The sequence below is a fragment of the Sus scrofa genome, chromosome 11, assembly GCF_054392235.1.
Source record: "Sus scrofa isolate SSC_HxYL_T2T_F1_AM1 chromosome 11, Sscrofa_HxYL_maternal_Yorkshire_Landrace_v2.0, whole genome shotgun sequence".
Lineage (NCBI taxonomy): Eukaryota > Metazoa > Chordata > Mammalia > Artiodactyla > Suidae > Sus > Sus scrofa.
Genome location: NC_139393.1, coordinates 13,029,605 through 13,051,267, shown reverse-complemented (window position 1 = coordinate 13,051,267; position 21,663 = coordinate 13,029,605). Strand labels below are relative to the sequence as shown.

Sequence of the window (21,663 nt, the reverse complement as noted above, 5' to 3'; positions counted from 1 at the left end):
TGAGACTACAAATTGCTAATTGCCTAACATAAAAACAGAATTCAGTATCAATACAGGTCCTGTATCCTCTTTGTGAAGCTTATGTAATAAACTGCAAAACACTTAGGGAAATGTTGATTTCTTCAGTGGAACCAGAAATGGAGACAGCTTGGGAATGTTTATTTGCAGGAGGAAAAAAAAAAGCAATGCCAAAATCTTTTGAGAGCTTGTGGGAACTTAAAAAAAAAAAAAAAAAAAAAAAAGCCTTCATAAAATATGTAAACTATGGCTGTATTTTTACATTTATAATTTCATTAGCGCTCAAAACAAACATAAAATTTGGAGTTATATTTCATCTCCTTCCATTTTGCCAAACCTACCTGAGTCTAATATTTTCTATGCAAAGGAAATCTGTTGTCCTTGCCTCTGCGGAGCCATCGGGCTGAGCCCCGGGGCAGACCCCCGGCAGGACACACACAGCCACAAGGCTCCTGTGTCCTACTGGTCCAGGGCTGCAGATCTGGAGATTAGCAGAATTTCTATTCAATCCCCAGTAACTATCACTCTCCCTCCAGGCCAAGTCTACTCTTGATTTTCCTTCCAATCTTTAAAGAAAGTAAAAACAAGTGTGTTTTTGTTTCCATTTTCCTCATCTACTATGTAATTGCTGCTGAAAGGGCCCATATGAATGTGTAGTGGCTGAACTGTAGGATCCTGAAGAGTCAGAGCTTGAGCTGTGCTTAGCATGGATATTTCCCAAGGGATGAACATGAGGCACTGGCCTAATTATTCTCAAGTCCCATCCTATGGGAAATTTTTTTTTCTACCTCTCTGAGCATCTTCTAAGGCTGAAATATGTGCTTAATGGATGACTAAACCAAACCTGGACTTTGGCATAAAAATATCCCTTCACCAAAGGAGCATCCTACCCCTGACTTAGAATTAAATGTAAATGACCCCTCAGAGGTACTTGGCCACATCTAGTCCTCAACCCACGGTCTTTACTCCCGAGGGTCCAGTAGGAAAGCTCAAAGAGATGGTGTTGTTTCACATCCTTTCACTAACCTGCCTAGGCTTGGCCTTCACACTTTGCCAATTTATGGACTGCTGTATGAGAAGTGAAAAGTAGGAAGGAAATAAATCTCAGGTAGCCATGTACTAAACATAAAAATCTCCGGATTCCTCAGGACACTTAATCCTAATAGTCTGCCAGATGTCTAAAAGCATAGGGAAGCGCCTATTGTGGCACAACAGGTTAAGAATCCAGCTGCAGCGGGTCACTGCGGAGGTGCAGGTCCAATCCCCAGCCTGGCACAGTAGGTTAAAGGATCTGGTGTTGCCGCAGCTGTGGTGCAGGTCACAGTTGCAGCTCAGATTCAGTCCCTGGCCTGGAAACTTTCAAAGGCTGTGGGCGCAACCATTAAATAAATAAATAATTAAATTAACTTAAACCTACAGAGAAGCATTCTTGAAGTAGAGATGACATTTGTAATACTCCCAACCAAAATTCCAGGCATAGTCATCAGTAAATATGCTTAACATGTGGTCAGAAGGCAAGCTGTTTATTCTTTAGAAAATGTGAGACATATTATAAGCTACTAATATCTAAAAGAACCTAAATACATGTACATCTAAAAAATGAATGCCATCTATAACAAAGCAACACTAGTTGACCCGAGCTGCAGAGTGCTAGAAAACATGAAACCAATTCTGTGGATCTGGTGGTTAAGTTCTGAAAGTGCTTCAGTTCCGAAACTTATTGTAGAGGAAGGACTGCGGGTGGTTCCATGAGAGACACATGCATGTACCTGAAACGAGACCCAAAGCAAGTTCAGCACGAGCCAAGGACATTGGTTTCGCAAAACCTCACAAAGGCCAAAAACTTTCTAGTGGTTTTAACAGAAAGGAAGGAGCTGGCTGGCGAGATGGACTGCAAGCTGACCAATTATAAACCTAAACGATTATAAACCCTCAAAAACGATTTTCTTAATTTGACATGCTATCCTACTTGTCCAGCCTAGCACCAGATAGCCAACTTGTTCTGTTTTTAATTCTGAAATTACCATCACCTATTAAAGCTTTACATAGTTGAGCCCAGATAAGAGATTTTCAGGAACTTACTTTGAAGCCTTATACTTCTCCCTAATTGCTTGTTGAGGTCGGTGGGGTATACCAAGGCAGGCTTTATGCAGCTCACTCAGGCAAGGCACAATTTCACTCAGTGAATAGCCTGTGAACGTAGCAAGGGCTTCTGGCTAATCAAGACAAAAGACAAAAGAAAAAAACTGCATCATATAGCTTTATGAGCTATCAGAAATCTGGAGATCAAACCGTGAAAAAAAGGGAAGGAATCAGTAAGTATCCCTATTCATCTCAAAAGAACCCATAATCCTCTTTCAGAGACTGTAGAAATAAGATATTAGGACGAACAGGCAGAGTTCTAGATCTGCTCATATTATACAATTATAATGCTCAACCTTGGATAGTTTATTCTCTCATGAGCAGGATTTTTACTGGCCCCTAAAGAGCCTCCACTTACCTGAATACTCTATTTGCATGTAATAAGAAAGATTCTTAGCCAAATACAGAATAAGAAATAAGAATTCCAGTAAATAAAAGTAGATGCCCCCCTCTTTTAGCACAAAAATGAGCCTTCAAAATCAAATATTAGGGGCCTGTTTCTAATCTTGCCAACTGTCACAGGCCAAGAAGCAATGCTAACTTCTCTGTTCCCTTGAAAGCTTGATACAACCTTCTGGCCATCCTAATTAAAGCCAGGTTGTTTTACCAGAGGGGACAAGGCAGCATCTTTTGCCTTGAAGTGCTCAATGCTTACACTACAAGGGTTCTCCGGGCCTGCTTCCATTGAATGAGCCACCGCATCTCTTGGACTTTCTGCAACCTCTGCTCCCCATTGAGCTAAGTTACTGAGTCAAAGCCCTGCAGGCTGACCTGCAACACTCACCAGCATATTGTAATCTTAGTTTAATAAGGAACTCTCCCCCTTGGGAGGCAAGCCCATTATAAGCCTTGAGAGGAACTGAACAGATTTTAGATAGGCCTTGAAATTCATCTAGAAAGAAGCAGTTAGAACCTTACCCAGAAGTGCCTGTTCACAGTATAATTTGCCAGACAATAAGCAGCTGCAGCTATCAGTGAAGGAAGATATTTCAAGAACGGGTCAGCTTCAAGGAGACTCAATTCTGCTACGTACTAAGCACAAGAGAGAAAAATCTCATGGGAATTAGGAATATGAGTAAGGTTACAAGTAAACCTAGAAAATGTGGCATCTTTGTTCAATGTGCATCTAGTGATGAGCACAGAAACAGATGCTCAAAATTATTCACTGGGTTAATAATTGTTATGCCTCTCCACAACCAGAATAACATTTATAATAAATTTCAACATGCAAGTGTTTGGCCTACCAGTACAGCAGATGTGATGGGTTACTTATCCTAGTAGTGCAAGTTTATGCTGGTCAAGTAGCATTGCCCTGGCTCCTGGAGTGGACTAGAGCCTTCAACCAAAGGCAAAAATATGTCCATGTTAAAGCTATTAATTTATCAGGCAAATGAATGCAGTTCAGAGATTAGAACAGTACCAGCAGGAACTTACCAGATTTAAAGAAACATATTGGGAAGTGTATATGAACATCTTTAAATAGCATATAAATACCATATATAGTAGATCATTATAGATGGAAACCAAGTCTTCCAAACCAATGCTTTAGTGCCTTTAACTAAAGTTCCAGGACTCCAAATGACCAAATCGTGTTCCATTACTTAACATGTCAGGATGACATCAGAGCCAAATCAAACTACATTTATCGTGTTCCTATTCTGTAAACCAAAGAGGTATTGCTTGCATGTGGTCTGTACACAGGGAACAGTTTCCAAGCTTAAATCTGTTAAGAGTTGGGTGATTAGACAACGTGTGTCTGCCAAATGCGATCAATAGTGATGTCTTGTCAGCAGAAGTCATGTCTTAAAGTTTGCTCTCTTCCAGTTGCTAGAAAGCTTTTCTAGAAGGGTCCAAGGCAAGGAACTGAAAAGGAAGGAAAACTGAAGGAGTCTCCCTTTTTAACCAGAGTACTTGGAAGTCGCGCCACGTACCTTGGCCAGGTTCTCAGTCCTGACACACACACCCTGTCTTCTTAGGTACTGAAGGAGAAACTGGTTAGTGGTTGGTGCCGTCAGATTGAAAGCCAGGACCTTCAGGAGCAGGTGTTCCATTCTCAGCAGCTGTCGTTTTGTGTAAGTGTCATCAGTTATGTAGACAAACTCGTCTACTTCAGGTGGATATATTTCCTCATATTTCCTATGAAAGGGAAAGAGTTTGGGGAGGTAAATCGTGAACCTTGTGCCTCTCCCTCTTGTGCTGTCTCAACCGTGCTTGTTATGTGGCCCTCGGGGACTTAAATATCACTTAAAAATCACTGCATGGTTCAGGACTGTGAAAATAAGAGGAGTTTGTTTCCAGGACAAGACTATGACTATTATAAGGACACGTCGTACCTACTGCCAGGAGTAGTCAAGAAACAATTTCAAACTGGGAATTTAGGTTTTGGCCTCTGATATCTGAAAAGTTCTGAATGTCAGACGTATGGGTAAAATCCCTCTTAATTCTATAGACTTTAAACTGTTTTGTGAAAAACAATGTTATGTTGAACACAATGGTAGAAAAAAAATTCCTTAGGGTTTAGATATTTATTTATTTATTTATTTATTTTGCTTTTTAGGGCTGCATGTGTGGCATATGGAAGTTTCCAGGCTACGGGTCAAATTGGAGCTGCAGCTGCCAGCCCATGCCACAGCCACAGCAATGCTGGATCTGAGTGCCATCTGTGACCTACACCACAGCTCACAGCGACGCCAGATCCTTAACCCACTGAGTGAGGCCAGGGATAGAGCCCGCATCCTCATGGGTAGTAGTTGGATTTGTTACTGCTGAGACACAGCGGGAACTGTGGGTTTAGATTTTTTTTTAAAGATCATGTTCAGCTTTCTCTATTGAAGTAGCAAAAGATGCTGTACACCCAAGAGAAAGATGATGATACAGTGTCACTGTTACCAATGCTTGCTTTTACTTTTCTTTTGTCTTTCTGTAGGGAAATTTTTGCAAATTTTTTGGCATTAATAATAAGTATAATGTCGGAGACCAGAAGAATGGAAAGGAGACTATCACTTATCAGTAGGTCACTTATTTAAAAGAAGCTTAGCCACAACCCAGCCCTTTTTCCACGCAATTAGTATTGTTATGATTGACTGAGAATAATAGGAACCAGCTAAAATAGTTTATTCTCTGTAACCAGATAACCTGTGTTATTACGGGTCACTTGCTAGATCATGAAGAAGGCTTTTATATAACAAAATCTTTGTAGTTTCGTCTTTATAAATGACTTTAAACTCTTAATTATTCATTGCTGCAAATACGAATGGCCCAAATTTCTGATTGCCCCCAAACCAGTTTAATCGGATTGGGAACGTTCTATCTAATCTCAGGGGATTGGCACGCTACAGAGGCATTAAAGAACTTTTACTTGTACTAGAATAGAACCAAAAGAATTCACAACAAAATCGTTAAGTTGGATACTGAATCTGAGCTGATGACTGTCTTAGTCATACTGAACTTGTGTTTAAGAGGATCTTAAACATCTAAAGTGAAGAGTGAACATGTGGTGAGATGCAGTTTCTCAGTAAACACTGTAAAAATGATGATATTTCATCAAAGGAGGCATGCATAAGTTTTACTATTAAGGGCTGCATTTCTTCAATAAATAAGTCGAAATCAAGTGTTTTGACAGGCTGAAGTATCACATTATCTGAGCTGAAAAACACTTACGAAGCCAGGAGAATAGCTGCTGTTCCTACAAGCTGCAGCTTCCCTCTCAGAACAGACATGCACGAGAGAAACCTGTCCAGGAAGTTGACGGCCAGGTAGAGGGTCTCTGCCCGAAGCTTATATTCTTCTCCAACCTCAACCAGCCAGTCCACCAGAATCGTTCGCATGCCTTCTGTGATATCTGGTTGTTTCCTCATGTAGTGCGCTTTAGGCCGGTATCTCATCTGTTTGGGGAGAGAATTTTGATACTTAAATAGTTGCTATGATGGAAAGATCACTGATCACTCCACAGCACAGTTGCTACTTTTAAAAACCCCATGAGCAAAGGCTAGGAGGAAACTCAATCAAGAGCCAAATAAATCTCGATGATGATATGGAAGAAAGTACGAAATTCTGGTTCTGTAATGTCATTCATTAACAAGGAACTTAAACGGGGCAGGGGGGCGATAATGCTCATTTCAAGAGTGAAATACTTAATATACTAACCCTTTGAGTCTTAGATAAATAGTCCAAGTAATTGCTATTCACCTCCCAACTATTATTTTTCATACATGTTCGTAGTGTTTACATGTTACAAGAATGCCACTCACTAGTGGTTATGGCCGAGAGTTTATACCTATCTCAACATGAAGTGCTTGGGGTGCTGGGAATGGAAGGAGAAGTTGGGAGGACTCACTTCAGCTTCTCTAAGGTACTGATGAATTTCTTCAGCATATTCAGTCACATTTATCACATCTGTACCAAAATCTGATGCATCTTCAGACTGGGAGTAGAGAGATGAATCTACCAGCATAGGGGAAACTGCAGGGGGTTCAACATTGTCAGGTAAGACATTTAATTTAAAAACTAGTTCCATCCACTAACCCTCCATAGGCAGTTGTGGAAACCATTACTACTTGGTGGTTATCTTTTGCTTGCCATATGCTAGTGAACACTGCCGGCGATTACAAACCCAGGGTACTGTCAGCCATAGGTGCGTCAGATTACCTGTGTTAAAGTCCAACAGGAAGTGAAGGTCTGACTTGAATGTGCTGGTGTCTACTTCATAGGCATCCTCAAATGCCATCCCCTCTCTCCCTGCGCAGCTGTCTCTGTCCCCCTGCTCGGGCTCATCCATGTAGATGTCAAATCCTTGCTTGGCTGGTGCCTGAACCCCGCTGTCAGAGAGCACCTTCTTTCCGGCTGGAGGGAGGACATTTTCGGATCCAGAGAAACACCTGAGTGCTGTGATCTCCTAGAAAAGGGTTAAGGTTTTTTTGTTAGAGGCCATCCCATAGACCAAATAGGTGTTAAGAACTTGTGCAATTCAAACTGGTAGTCTGGGAAGATGAGAGGAATCTTAAATTGAAGTATCTGTGTCAGCCACTGAACTTCAGAAAATGAAGCTGCTGAAGAATGACTTTGCCATTTGTCTACATTTGACATTTGGGAAAGGAGCTACCTAAAATTTGTCATCTTCCTCACAGTATTTATCAAAGAGAACACAAGATTATAGAACAAAAAAGAAAAACTATAGCTCTCCTCTGAAGTGAAATAGGTACCACATATGGCGGGGGGGGGGGGAAATGTAAATCAGTTTCATGCTTATAGCATCACAGGCTTTTATACCAACCCAGCAAGGTTCCTGCCACATAGTTACTGAGTTCCTATTGTCCTTAAATAGTTAACTTTTAGTCAACAAGCTTCTGTAAAATTCCCATTTATATCTGATTATTTAGAGATGTGATGATTTTAGAAAGGTATATACATAAATTCTCTTACAAGCCATAGAACCTTATTATAGGACATAATGAGATTCTAGAGACTGTAAAAAGTATAGCTAATAGTATTTTCTCAGCAAATCAGATGTGGGGTGGGAGAAGAAGAGTCAAGCATGACCAAGGTTTTAGGGTTGAATAACAGGAAAGGTGGATATTCCATTTGCTGCAGTGAGGCAGACTCTGAGAAGAACAGGTTGAGACCAGGGATGGCGTTTGATTTCACATAAGTTTGAGATGCCTACCATATGATGTAAGTGGAGACATCAAAGAGGCAGCTGACTGTATAAGCCTGCAACATGGCTAAGAGGTCCAGACAGGAGCTAAAAGAATGAGTCATCAACAGAGAGATGGTATTTAATGCCAGGAGACTGGAAGAGATTGCTATGGGAGTGAGTGGAGATTCAGCTCAAATACGAAGCCCTGGCACACTCTAACTTTTAGCGAGCGGATGAGGAAGGACCACCGAGGAGGTACAGCCAGTGAGCTAGGTTGGAAACCAGGCCCTGTTCTCCAGACTGCGTGAGAAGAAACTATTTCAAGGAGTGAAGAATGATCAACAATGTCAAATGCTGCCAACTGGTCAAGTAAGGAAAGGCTTGAGAACTGATTAAGAATTGAGTCAAAGAGAACAAGAGAAGAATCTGAGACACAGTATTTGTTCAATAAATCCTCGCATGCTACCCTGGCCAGGCACTGTTCTAAACACTGGAAGTACAGCAGTAAACCCAATGTCCCAAACCCTCATCCTGATGGAATTTACATAGACAAACCCTCAAGAAATACTGCCATAAATGGGACAGTTGCTGCAAAGAGCTTTGTAGTTGCAAGGTTTTTAGGAATGAAAAAAAAAAAAAAATCACAGTATATTTTCATGCTTCTGGGTTTGATCCAGTGGAAAAGAGAAAGACAAGGTGATGGAATGATATCCTTAAAAAGGCAAAAGGGCATAAGGTGTGCTGCACACACGGGGCGTTCCCCTTGCATAAGAGCAGGGACACATGGGTTACGTAGCGGGAAGGGGGTGGCAGAGTATATGGTAGGTACACGGGACCATGTGGAAATTCTCTTCCGGTTACATCTATATTTTTAGGAAAATAGGATATAGTTATTAACTGAGAGTAAGGATGGAGATGGAGGCTTTCAAGGATAAAAAGAGAAGGGAATGTATAAAATAGGAGGTTTCTATAAGAAGGGTGCAGAGGAATAGAGTCGGGAAATGTAGAGGTATCGCCAGGCAACACAGAGCTTAATTGACAGTTGTGAATTTAAAGTGAGCTCAGTCAGCGTAGGTGTAACTGCCAATTCGTAAGAGGTTTTCAACTTCAAGTTTAAAGAAGTAAACACCACTAAGCACATTAAGTTTGTTAAAACCACCTTTACTCTGTTTTTTCCAACGCTTGAAACATTACTTTGGGTATTTTTCTCTCACTAATCAGATGTCACCAAAACAGATGACTTGAATAGTCTGTAGATGAGGAGAGGCTTCTGATCTGGTCTCCATCATGAATTTCTTTTCTTTTTTGGTCTTTTTTAAACCTCTCAAATTTGCTCACATATAAAATGGAAAGAACACCTGCCCACCTATGTCACTGTATGGTTGCCAATGTCATTCCACTACATATGTACACTACAGACTTAAGGCATGGTTATGAGAAGCTTTGTCTAATAACAGACTTAGATTTTTTTTGTTTAATCTCAAAATTCATTCTTAAGGATCCAAACTCCTCTTTTACATTATAAGTCTCTGAATTTGTTTACAATCAGTTAAAGGAAGTATCTCTGATCCGTTAAGTGCAAGCAACTAATGTCAGATGGCCCATGAGCTGTTTGCCCAACTGTCCTTAGTCAGTCCTGGAGAGAAGTCTACTTTCAAAGCACGCATTTTGAAGTAATCTAGGATAGGCTGATCCAATCCTGATTCTACACCATCACCAATGAACTTAAAAGTTACCCAGGATGCCTCAGGCACAGCCGAGATCAGTGTGGATACCGCTCCAATCTGTGGGAACCCCAGTTCCACAGTTTATTTTGGAGCATTCTCATTTCCTTTTAGCCCAGAACTTAAATGACTTTACGCATACTTACTCTAAACAGTTCCTAGGTTTCTTTCCTTGATATCGGAAAAATAACAGAAAAGTATTCAATATTTCTAGCTAGAAAAAGGACCCAAGAAAGAAATCTTTAATAAATCAAGGTCCCTCTAGTCCAGATTCCAGGGTTGAAATACTCAGGGGACGTCTGTAGGTAAAACTGCCAGAGAAACCCACCTCTCACCATGACATGAGAGCCCTTCTCAACAGGTAACCGTCCCAGCTCTTCTCAGTCGTTACCTGGCCACAGGTCCTCCTGTATTGCCCATTCTCGGTTAGCACCCCTAGTACTGTTCTTTGTGGTGGATCCTGGCTGAGCTGGGCTCTGGACATCATCTGACAGGCATCAGGACCTCCGGACACTGGAGCCAGCACTCTCCCGCTCTTGGAGCTACTGAGATGCATAGCCTCAGTCTCCACAGGCTACTGCTATCAGGGAAGGAGAAACAGACATGCTGGTTAGTCAACCTCTTCCAGCACGGGCTCCAGAATGCAGCAAATCCCCAGAAGAGAGAGCACTGAAACATATGATCTTCACTGCAGTTATTAGGGTTGAAAAGGCCTGAGCCACGGTGCAAGCGATCAAAGCTACTTTGAACCAAAACAGGGATTTGAATCTCTCCAGGCTTTCTTCCCAAACCAGGCTGACGGCTGGAAGGAGGAAGGCAGACCTCCACGGCCGGACACTAAGCCCCAGGTTAATTGGGAGTCCAAACCTACAGGTCTATGTCTTTTCCGGCTATGAGACTTATCCATCACCCCACCATCCCTCTGCCTGCAGTCGACCCAGGATACATCACTGTGGGAAAATATATCCCCTTCCCAAGTGACAAGAAGCGTGCTCTTCCGCGGCCCTCCTCCCGCAAGACATAAGACCCCAAAACCTGCTTGAAGCCCACAGCGGGCCTCGCTCGTCTCAGCTTTATGTCTTTATATATGTCTCGAACAATTGGCAAGTGCACACCAGGATTGGGAATGAGGGGCAGCCTAAGGGGGCGGGGGCGGGGCGGGGCGAGGCGGAAGGGGACCGAGGTGTTAATAGATTCCAGCCTTGGCGCCGGGATCTCAGCCTGGGCTGCCAGCTCCTCAGCTCTAATTATTTTCAACTCCCCCGCCCCCCGCGTCTGTTGAATCGGCCAATCAGCGGCGCTCTCGGGCCTCACGGGGGGGCCGTTTCCATGCCAACCGCGGCCGGCGTGCGCGATCCGGGTCGCATCGCTATGGCGACCTCCTCACCTGACACGCTCGGGGCGGACGCACCGCGACCCCTGGGCGTTCAGGGCTGGGAGGGACCAACCGGCAGCCGCCCCGGGCTCTTCCTGCGCTGCCCTGCCCGGGCGTGCCCGGGCGAGCGGGTCGCCGCGGGCACCCGCGCCCTTTCTGGCTGGCCTCCCGGGTCTGGCAGGGAGGAAGAAGGCCCACCCCGCGATGGCCAGGGTTTGGAAGGGACTGTTTCCTTGAACCCGTTCTCCCAACAGCCACTAACTCCTCCCGCCAACGTCTTTTCCTCGGCCCGCTCCTGAGAACCTTGGCTCGGGAGAGCGACGCGGGGCCCTCGGGGCTGCGCAGGCCGTGGCGCCTTGACCGCGCCCGCCCCAGAGCGCGGCTAGATCCCCTTCGCTGGCCCACACACCTACACCTTCTCCCAGAGAGAGGCCACATAGCTGCGGGTTGGCCCCTGGTTTGGGCTGGGGCTTCCTAATCCGTGGTGGCGGCGTGTCCTCGCTCATTTTGAGTCCTTGCGCACCAGAGGTTGCTCCTGGTCGGCCCGGGTTCTGGTGCATTTGGCCCGGCAGGGTGGGAGAGGAGATCTGGGGTTTTAGGGTCGCACGTGGTGCGGACAGTCCCCACGAGAGGTCTTCCCTGGCGGGTTCCGGCAGTCACGGCCTGAGGCGGGTCCAGGAACGCCGAGATAGTGGCCCAGGAAGAGGAAGGAACGCGGGTGGCAGCGATGGGGCTTGGGACGTTGAGGGAGAACGTAATGAGGCTCGGAACTGGGTTCGGGGCAGGTGGCCTCGCCACGTGGGGAGGAAAATCCTTGGATGGGGGTCCACCCGCAGAAGTTAACTGGCAAGGCAGGTAAAAGAGTCTTTAACGTTGTGATTTTTTGGAAAATATTTGTGTGCACATGTGTGTGTATCTGTGTGCACACACATATACACATTGCATATAAAACGTTGCTGCTTTTGTCTGCTTTTATTTTTTTAAATGCTCATCCCTAAGCAGACCACCAAAACCATTTAAATGAGCATTTTAAGAAATGATTAGCTGATCAGTTATCAAAGTTCCCCTCGTGGTGCAGCGGAAAGGAATCCGACTAGGAACCAGGAAATTGCGGTTTGATCCCTGGCCTCCGCTCTTTGGGTTAAGGATCCAGCGTTGCCATGAGCTGCTGGTGTAGATGGAAGACGGGGCTTGAATCTGATGTGGCTGTGGTATAGGCCTGCAGCTACAGCTCCTATTCGACCCCTAGCCTGGGAACCTCCATATGCCGCTAGTGCAGCCCTAAAAAGCAAAAAAGAAAGAAAGAAATGATTAGTTACCACCTTCCTTATTTTGAATGGAAGTAATTGTTAATATTACCCCCAAGAAAACCACTCCTCTGTTCTATCTTAATGTGTTCACCCAGCAAACTGTGTATGCATTACTTTAATGAGAAAATTGAAGTATTCTACTGAAAATGAGTATGAAAGTGACTGTTCAAATCAGATGTAAGAGGAAGTTGGGAAGCTTTTTGGAAATGGGTATGGATGCAGAAGGGGCACAGAAAAGGATTTTGTTCAGTATGAAACTAGCTTCTACCTGTTTACCACCAACTTTGATTCACTGGCAAGCAGCAATCCCTTTGCACCCTGAAATCCCTAGGCCTTTGAATATGAAGGCAACAGGGGAGCTCCAGCAATTTGTGGTAATGGATGTAGGCACCAAGGGCCTGGCTTTGCAAGCTGCCGCTATCTGGTGAAGAAAAAGAGCCTTTCTGCCTCGTTCTCGCCTTGTGCCCCTTTTGGAAGTCTTCCCCAGAGCCCTCCCTCATTTGGGGACACTTGTGATTTCTGAGGATGTTGAATACCTTAGCAGTGAACTCTGTTAGGGACCAGGAGCAAGTCTCACCAAGATAATTCTAAGCTAGATGGGACCCTTGGAGAATTTCATACCTATTTTCCCCTTCCTCCCTCATGTGAACAGCTGCAGCCTGATCCAGCCTTAATTCGGATATTGTCATTATTGTTATTACATGTTACCATCTTCTCTCTCCATCCACTTTGTTCAACTTGGCAAAAGGAAATGATAGATGGCCTATGATTGTATTGTTGTGCTGCCATAAAATTCCGTATTAAATCATTGTAGTCCTCTGGTCAGATCTTAAATTGGAGAGTGATTTAGGTGAACTGATATTTATGTATCTTTATGTGTGTGCACATATAAATTCAGGTATTTGTATTACTTGTGCAATACTTATGGCTTTCCTGAGTTTTAAAAAAAGATCTTCACTAAATATTTGAACAAGTAATGATTCACGTCCTAAAAACAAACTCACCTAATAAATAGATGCTTGCTTTTTATTAAAAATTTCAGGGAAAACCTGGCCTTATAATTAGAAAAAATAGAAGCAGAGAATAGAAAGGACTTTCTCACAAATTATGCAGTTTTAGTGAGATTCATAGTTTTGCTGCTAGAGCAAACTCAGGATTAGAACTCAAAGCTGAGTAGACTTTCAATGTCTGCATGTTTTACATAAAGTATTTGTTAATATATTGAGAAGCGAACAGTACGTCTTATTATAGATACATCTTTGATGTCTAAAATACTGGGTATAACTTATATGCTAATATAACACTTTCTTAGCTTAAATTACTTGATCAGCACTTCTCCTGATATTTGGTGCCTAGCTAGTTTTGATGCTGAGATTAATTTTCATAATAAGGATAACAGCTGAATTCTTTACTAGGGGTTTTTAAAACCCAAAAGTCTTATTAAAACTGACTCCTCCCCCATCCAAATTTCAATTCAAAGAGAATCTTTTCTGTTTGCCAGCAATTACCTGGTTCAGAAGCTGTTATTACTTCTATTCCGTTTGCTCATTGTAGCTAGTAATTAACCTCCTGTTCAGACATTTACGTTTTCATTAATTGGTATGAAATCAAGTTGATTTTCAGCATAGGGCTGAAAAAGTAGAAAATTCAGTTTCGTTTTGTTTTGTTTTGTTTTGTTTTTAAAGGACAGAAGTCCTTTTAAGGGACACATTTTGCCTGCGCATGGTCATGCCTTTGCCGTTCTCAGTATACATTTACATTTAGAATACAGCTATGTGGAGTTCCCGTCGTGGCGCAGTGGTTAACGAATCCGACTAGGAACCATGAGGTTGCGGGTTCGGTCCCTGCCCTTGCTCAGTGGGTTAACGATCCGGCGTTGCCGTGAGCTGTGGTGTAGGTTGCAGACGCGGCTCGGATCCCGCGTTGCTGTGGCTCTGGCGTAGGCCGGTGGCTACAGCTCCGATTCAACCCCTAGCCTGGGAACCTCCATATGCCGCGGGAGCGGCCCAAGAAATAGCAACAACAACAACAACAACAAAACAACAACAACAAAAAAGACAAAAAGACAAAAAAAAAAATAGAATACAGCTATGTGATAAGATGAGGGACAGATGTTGGGGGTAGTGAGTGATTTGTGACATTACAACGTTATTACAATGTCACAAATAGCTCCAGGGAAGGTGACTGAAGAACCAAGTGAGTCCAGTTTGAGAAGCAGCCAAAATTTCCCTCCTTAGGAATCATATATCCTCCGGTGCTGCAAGGTGGAGTCCTTTGTAGGTGACGGGTGAAATAAGTTTTCATTCAGATTTCTAAAGGCACTTTCTGTGAATGAAAATAGCTTGAATACATACATGAGGGTAGTCAAAGTCTACTATTCACTCATTTTACTGAGTTTTTCTTTGGCTGTGCCGCTGGCACATGGAAGTTTCAGGGATTGAACCTACGCCACAGCAGCGACCCGACCCACTCCAGTGACACCACCAGATCCTTAGCCTGCTGTGCCAAAGGGACCTCCCCGATATTTTTGAGCTTCCGTCTTATACCAGAGAGCAGCTGGATATGGGACAATAATGCAAAAGGATCCTTGCTCTCAACAAGCTCTTTGTTCAGGCAAGGAGACTGTTATGACGCTGCAGCGTAATTAGTGTTTCTTTCATCATGAGGGCACAGATGTATAAACAGGTACCAGTTAGAACTTAAAAAAAGAAGACTCCATATTGCTGTGGAGATTGGGAAGCAGTATCCAGACCTAATAAGAAAGGTGGTTAGAGTTTAAAAAAAAAAAAAAATTGGCAGGACAAATGGTATAATCTATATTTATCCTAGAAAGGAGAGACCCAAAGCTCAAGAATTTCTGGCAATGTTTAATCCAAAATCTCGAAAGGGAGAGCAGTAAACCATGATGTCTCAAAATATCCCTCAAAACTTTCTCTCCTGGTTCTAGGCAGACTCCACAGCAACTATCTCATGAACCAGTCACCCTCCCACAAACTTGGGTGAGAAGAAGACGGTTCTGGTGGCTTTAGTTGCCATGAGTGGGTCCCCAGTCATAGGCTCACTTAGACATGCCCTGTTAAAATTAGACCCCGTCACTGCAGATTTGAGGCCACTGCAGTCAACATTTTGTGATAACCTATATGGGAATAGAAATGTGTTTATGTGTAACTAAATCATGTTGCAGTGCAGCAGAAATTAACACAACATTATAAATCAATGTACCTTAATAAAATTTTTAAAAAAGTAGGTTTCCCCAAGCTCCAAATCCATCCCACTCCCTCCTCCTCCCCCTTGGCAACCACAGGTCTCTTCTCCAGGTCTTGATTTTCTTTTCTGTGGAAAGGTTCGTTTGTGCTGTATTTTGCCTTTGGAATGGATTAGCAATGACATCCTGCTGTGTAGCACTGGGAACTATGTCTAGTCACTTATGATGGAGCCTGATAATGTGAGAAAAAAGAATGTATACATGTATGTGTAACTGGGTCACCAGGCTGTACAGTAGGGGAAAAAAAAAAATCTATTGGGGAAATAAATTAAAGAAAGTTTCACTGGGACAATAGCGCCATTATGGTTTAAACACTGAAAATGTTTGAGTTGCCAGATCTTTACTGAAAATCAGTCTATTATTAGAGGAAGTCAAAAATGTGGATTTTATCCAGTCTTCCCTTGTCTAAAATTTGTCAGATGACTCATATATTGATGAGGTCATTGCATCATTAAAGTTAGCTGGTCACTTATTGGCTATTTTTTTTTTTTACTTGTAGTCCTCCTTAAACCAGTTTTTCTGTGAAAATCAATTATTGTACCATCAGTTCTATGATACAGTTAATTCTATAAAATAGATTTCCTGTGTTACACATTTATCTCTAATTATCTCGATCTCTAACTGAAAATGTGGTAGAATCTTCACATCACCTGCCTGTGATTCAGGTTGTCTGGAAGAGTACCATACCTGAGGACAGGCTTACATCCTGTTAACTTTAGCAACTCTTAACTAATATTTTCTGCATATAAATATTTTTGTTAATCAACTCCTACTGCCAGTAAATCAGAGAATATTTGTAAAATATGTTTTGAATTGCCTCAATCCTTTTATTGCTCATCTGTAAATATCAATAGTGGTCATAACAAATAAATGATACCTAAACTTAGATTTTTAGAAAAATTAAGTTTTTCATGACAAAGGCCAAGGAAAAAAAAAAAAAAAACCTCCATGTCTTGTTGGAGACTTATTATGCCTTTTTTATTACTATCAGAACTTTCTAGCCTAAAGAACTTATATAGTCCTCACTTGTGAAAATTCTATCTAAATAAAAAAATATCTCAGACACAAATAGCTTTTCCCTGTAACAATAACGAGTCATGAAATTATCTGCATGTATATATGTTTTTTAGGCACCTAATATATTTTATAACTAAGTGAGGCAGCTTAGTGTTTTTGTCCATATTACCGGGATTATTTTTATCACTAACGAAACTTTGGCCTGGTCAACAGTCAGTCGAAACCACTGTGCCCACATGAAGTGCACTGTGTTCTGTATATGAGGAGTGAGTGCAACACATTTTAATTGTTGTGCTAGATATAGGAGTATATAAGTGAATAATAAAGAGTCTTACTCAAAGTTCAGTCTTACAGAGAAAGAAAACAAGTACACAAATGATTACCCACAAGGTAGAGTGAGGCTGTTTTCTAAGTCCAAAGAAAGCTCTGGTTAAAGTCCAGGTAAGTATTCAGTTAATTAAGAAAATCAGGAAAGGTTGTTAAAGGTGACTATTCTGTGTTTAGCCTTGAAATTTAGATCTGATTTTGATAAGCAGAATTTGGTTAGATTATTTTAGGGGAGAATATTGCATGAGTAAAGACACTGAGAAGGAAACACATTCTGGTGAATGCTGATGCTCTGTGGCACCTGAGGTTATAATAAAGGATACAGATTGGTGACAGCAGACAACAATCAGGAACCTTGGGATAACAGCAGGTGGGGTCCTAAGTGCCAGAGTAAGGAATGTGCTGGGAGACTTTTGAACAGGGGACTGACAGCATTAGAACTGCATTTACAGAAGAGTAATCTAAGAGCAATGAATAGCCCAGGATTTGGGAGCAGGCGGCGTGTTAGAAAACAATTGCTACAGGAAACGAAGTCCAAACCCAGGACCACGCTGTCGGCATAGAGACAAGAGAGGAGCTCAGTAAAGTCTTTACGGCCATGGAAGCTACATAGCTTAGCAAATGACTGTATGTCTGGTTTGAAGGTGAAGATGGAGGCAAACATAATTCTGCAACTTCTAGGTCAGGTTTGATGGAGCAATAGTATGGTTGACAGAAGTAGAAATGCCAGATTACCTGGATTCAGAGGAAAAAGGAAGAGCAATTTTAACGTTGGACTTCATAACGGAAGTATTTTCTAATACCTGTCCAGGACCACCAACTTTTCCCTCCATCTCCATTCCCGTGTATACATGAATTATAATATTGAACTTGAAGGTTATTTCATTTAATCTTGTTTTATACATGTGAGGACACTTGGATTCCAACATCTCTCTGTCTTTGAAAATTCATCTCCTGAAAGTGAAGTTTTAGAAATAAATTAGCACCCATGACTTCTAACTCCAGGATTTATCCTAAGAGAGTGATCATAAACAGCTTCAAAGACAGCAGCAGTCTGCATAACTATTATGCCGACATGTAAAATAATACAGATTTTAAAATAACGTACAGAAATGTTCATAATTTATGAGCTAAAATAGTGTTTAGTATAACGCATTTTTAAAAAATTTTTTATGTGCTTAGAAAAATCACCAACAATAAACACCAAATATTAAGTAGTTATCTGTGCATCATAGGATTAGCTGATTATAACTGAATTCATTTGGCATATTTATAGTTGCTGAATTTCCTATAATAAATAATTGATTTGGGTTTTTTTTGTATTTTTAGGGCCTCACCCGTGGCGTGTGGAGGTTCCCAGGCTAGGGGTCTAATCGGAGCTACAGCTGCCAGCCTACACCAAAGCCACAGCAACGCCAGATCCGAGCCATGTCTGCGACCTACACCACAGCTCACAGCAATGCCGGAGCCTCAACCCACTGAGCGAGGTCCCAACCTCATGGTTCCTAGTCAGATTCGTTTCCACTGCACCACACCAGGAACTCCATAACTGATTAATTTTTTAAAAATTATTGTTAATGAAGCAAATTACCATAGCAAATTAGAGGATCACACCAACAGCACTGTCCCAATAGAACTTTCCGTAAAGAGGAGTTCCCATCGTGGCGCAGTGATTAACGAATCCGACTAGGAACCATGAGGTTGCGGGTTCGGTCCCTGCCCTTGCTCAGTGGGTTAACGATCCGGCGTTGCCGTGAGCTGTGGTGTAGGTTGCAGAAGCGGCTCGGATCCCGCGTTGCTGTGGCTCTGGCGTAGGCCGGTGGCTACAGCTCCGATTCAACCCCTAGCCTGGGAACCTCCATATACCGCGGGAGCGGCCCAAGAAATAGCAACAACAACAACAACAAAAGACAAAAGACAAAAAAAAAAAAAGAACTTTCCGTAAAGAAACGTTCTATATGTTCACTGTCCAGTGCAGTAAAGAGTGACCAAGTGTAGCTACTGAGCATTTGAAATGCAGCCAGTTCAACGGGAAAACTCAATTTTTAATTTAATGTACTTTACACAGTCATGTCTGTCTAGTGGCTACCATATTGGTCTGTGCAAGATTAGAATATATGGTGGCTGAGAAGAGTCACAGGACACTGAAGCCTCATGGACAGTCTGCTTCTACTGTGTAAGCAAGTGTGAATGTTGATCTTGACTAGCTTCCTCCTAAATTATTCTTAAACCATAATTTGGGATAAAACGTACCAATAGATACTGACACAAAACAATCTATCCAGTGTAGGTTCTATGAGAAGCATTGACTTCACTATAGAGAACAAGGAGAATTTATCCAGAAATGACATTTTTCCTTGTTAAAATGAAAAGTTCATCATTTTCCCCAATCAGGAAATAATCCAGAGATAGAACCAGAACAGACAAACGATCAAGTTTGGATTTTGTTTATCTGGTCATTTAATTAAAATTTTGCCATTTAATTTTATAGATTATGCTATTTACTTGTACTCGATGAATGCTGGACCTATGAAATGGGTTTTTTGTTTGTTTGTTTTGGTTTGGTTTTGATTTTTGCTTTTGTTTTGGTTTTTGCTTTTTAGCGCCGTATCTGTGGCATATGGAAGTTTGTGAGCCACAGTAGAAACTCCTGGACTTATGTAATAGTTAATACGAATTGCAGCTTAAGCTTTGTTTTTTCTACTAAAATTGTATGTTGAATTCTGTGACCAAATGCGTACTCTCCTTCCCTAATTTGAGAACTCCCTCTCAGACTGATAGCAGTGTTTGTGGAATTTTCATCTCACCACCAATATTTCATCAGCACCAAAGATTCATCCTTCTTTGGGATCTATTGTTCTGTCTCTTGCTTCCAACTGAGAAGACACTTTATCTGTAGGAATGAACTTCTGCTTGGCAGAAGATAAGGACAGTTAATTTATGCAGCAGTGTGCTCATAATTCTGCTTCTAGATATTAATGGAAACAAATCATTTCTCTCACTAGTTTCCTTAATTGAGTAAGATTATTTTTAATAGATTTCATAACACTTTCCTTCATTTATTAATTTGCTTGATAAAGCAAGAATACCATAGTGATTAAAAATTCTAGACCTGTGCTTGGTGTAACGTTAGGAACAGTATGAAGATGATAAGCTTTTCAAGCAGGAATTTTCTGAGAGAAATCTTTACAATTACAATAAATATATAAGATATACAGCTAGACTTGTGAGTTATTTTGGCTTTCAAATCCAAAAGAATTCATTTACAACAAATTAGTAATTTTTACCGAAGATGATAGAAACATGTATAAAAAAGAAGAGAAATGGAGAGTTTATAATTCAGACTGGAGGGAGAGAAAGGAAGTCAGGTAGCTGGAAAGCTGAGTCTAAGGAAGTGTTGCTGTGCCAGTCCTTGGGGAAAAGAATCAGGAAACGGATTTACCCAGTTACTAATAGCAAGCTCAAATCAACAGTGATGAAGTAATGTGTACTTTATAAAAGGGATCTGGAAATAAGGGAATCCTCTGAGCAACATCCGAAGTGATTACACTAATAGATATTTTCTTTGTTTCTGTTTGTTTACTTGGAATTAACAGGCAATGTTTTACCGCACTAGAATGGAACCATTTTAAGTCATCTGTTTTGTAGGAAGCTGGCTTTGGGTTCTTTTACAGAGGAAATAGGAGGGCAGGGGAGAAAGTTTTGTTGGTAAGTGGAGAGGAACGAACAATGTGAAAGGCTCTGACATTCAGATTAAAGTTTCTACTGATTTCAAGCACAGGCCAGGACAGTAGTGAGGAAGAGACACTGCACAAGAATTGAATCCCGTCAGGAGAAATAAAGGAGAAAGCTTCTGAAGCTGGAGGTACAGGGCTGGGCATGTCCCCCAGGTGTGCTGGGGTGTCATGTCCCTCTTTCCTTCTAATAAATAGCAGTCTGTTGAGGATTAACCATATGTCGGCTCAAAAACGGCAGTGATTTCTAGGTGGTAAAATCCAAAATCTAAACCATTTGAATACATTGAATAGCAATGTATTCTTAGGGTGTTTCAGGGTGGAAATGATTTAAACATATCTGTTTAAATTTTGATTTAAATCATTCATCAAAAAGACTTTGTCTAATCATTTTTTCTTGTAAGCCATATGTCAGCCCCGTCTTCATTTTCCACTTTGAAAGTACACTTTGGGGGAGTGATAGAGATCTGAATTATGTTAAACAAAATTGTATGCCGGTTTGTTTTGTTTTGTTTTGTTTTGTTTTTTCCTGAACATTGTTATCTTCCTTTGGGGACAGAACGTACACTGCACGTTATCTTTGGGAAAAGCTTCTAATTTAAGCCCTCATCATGAGGACGCAGGTTCGATCCCTGGCCTCACTCAGTGGGTTAAGGATCTGGTGTTGCCGTGAGCTGTGGTGTAGGTCGCAGACCAGGCTCAGATCCCTTGTTGCTGTGGCTGTGGCGTAAGCTGGCAGCTACTGCTCCGATTGGCCCCCTAGCCTGGGAACCTCCATATGCTGCAGGTGCAGCCCTAAAAGACAAAAAGACAAACAAACAAACAAAAAAAGAATTTAAATTCATCTCATTCTATATAAAATAAATAGTAATTATTTTACTGTTATGAAATACTGTTTTCAGAACAGAAATAAACATAACCCCCAAATTCTGATTTCCTTAATACTTTCTGGATGTGCCTCTAAAATACCCTAAACTCTGGCCTCTACTACTATCTTTGATTCATTTAATTTATGTGTAGGACTTTTAAAAATTTTGAATGAATATATTGTTTCCTACTGTGCCTTACTTACCATGATAAGTTTGAATGGCAATTTACAAGTTGATCGTGCCATTG

At 41.7% G+C, this 21,663-nt stretch overlaps 2 protein-coding genes across 17 annotated transcripts in view; one reads left to right on the top strand and one right to left on the bottom strand.

Moving 5' to 3' along the window:
* SPART (spartin) overlaps positions 1 to 21,663 on the top strand; it is a 388,960-nt gene that overhangs the window by 294,933 nt on the left and 72,364 nt on the right. For 2 of the 8 annotated variants that reach the window (XM_084981526.1, XM_084981520.1), the window contains exon 3: positions 4,137 to 4,232. The exons of the other annotated variants lie outside the window; for them this stretch is intronic. The gene's annotated coding sequence lies outside the window, so the exon portion shown is untranslated. The remainder of the gene's footprint in view (positions 1 to 4,136; positions 4,233 to 21,663) is intronic. 8 annotated transcript variants of the gene reach the window in all.
* On the bottom strand, positions 1,521 to 11,660 carry CCNA1 (cyclin A1). 9 transcript variants are annotated; one of them, XM_084981551.1, is made up of 9 exons: positions 11,308 to 11,660; positions 9,911 to 10,096; positions 6,808 to 7,054; positions 6,497 to 6,621; positions 5,821 to 6,044; positions 4,092 to 4,296; positions 3,079 to 3,192; positions 2,101 to 2,234; positions 1,521 to 1,787 (listed from the first exon to the last, which is right to left on the bottom strand). In XM_084981551.1, the coding sequence occupies exons 2-9, from the start codon at positions 10,073 to 10,075 to the stop codon at positions 1,736 to 1,738; spliced, it is 1,266 nt and encodes a 421-aa protein (XP_084837677.1). In that variant the 5' UTR covers positions 10,076 to 10,096; positions 11,308 to 11,660; the 3' UTR covers positions 1,521 to 1,735. The 9 variants fall into 9 exon arrangements, with proteins under 9 accessions (XP_084837677.1, XP_084837672.1, XP_084837673.1 ...); XM_084981546.1 differs by lacking the exon at positions 11,308 to 11,660 and adding an exon at positions 10,907 to 11,200; XM_084981547.1 differs by lacking the exon at positions 11,308 to 11,660 and adding an exon at positions 10,907 to 11,191 and having other exon boundaries at positions 9,911 to 10,099.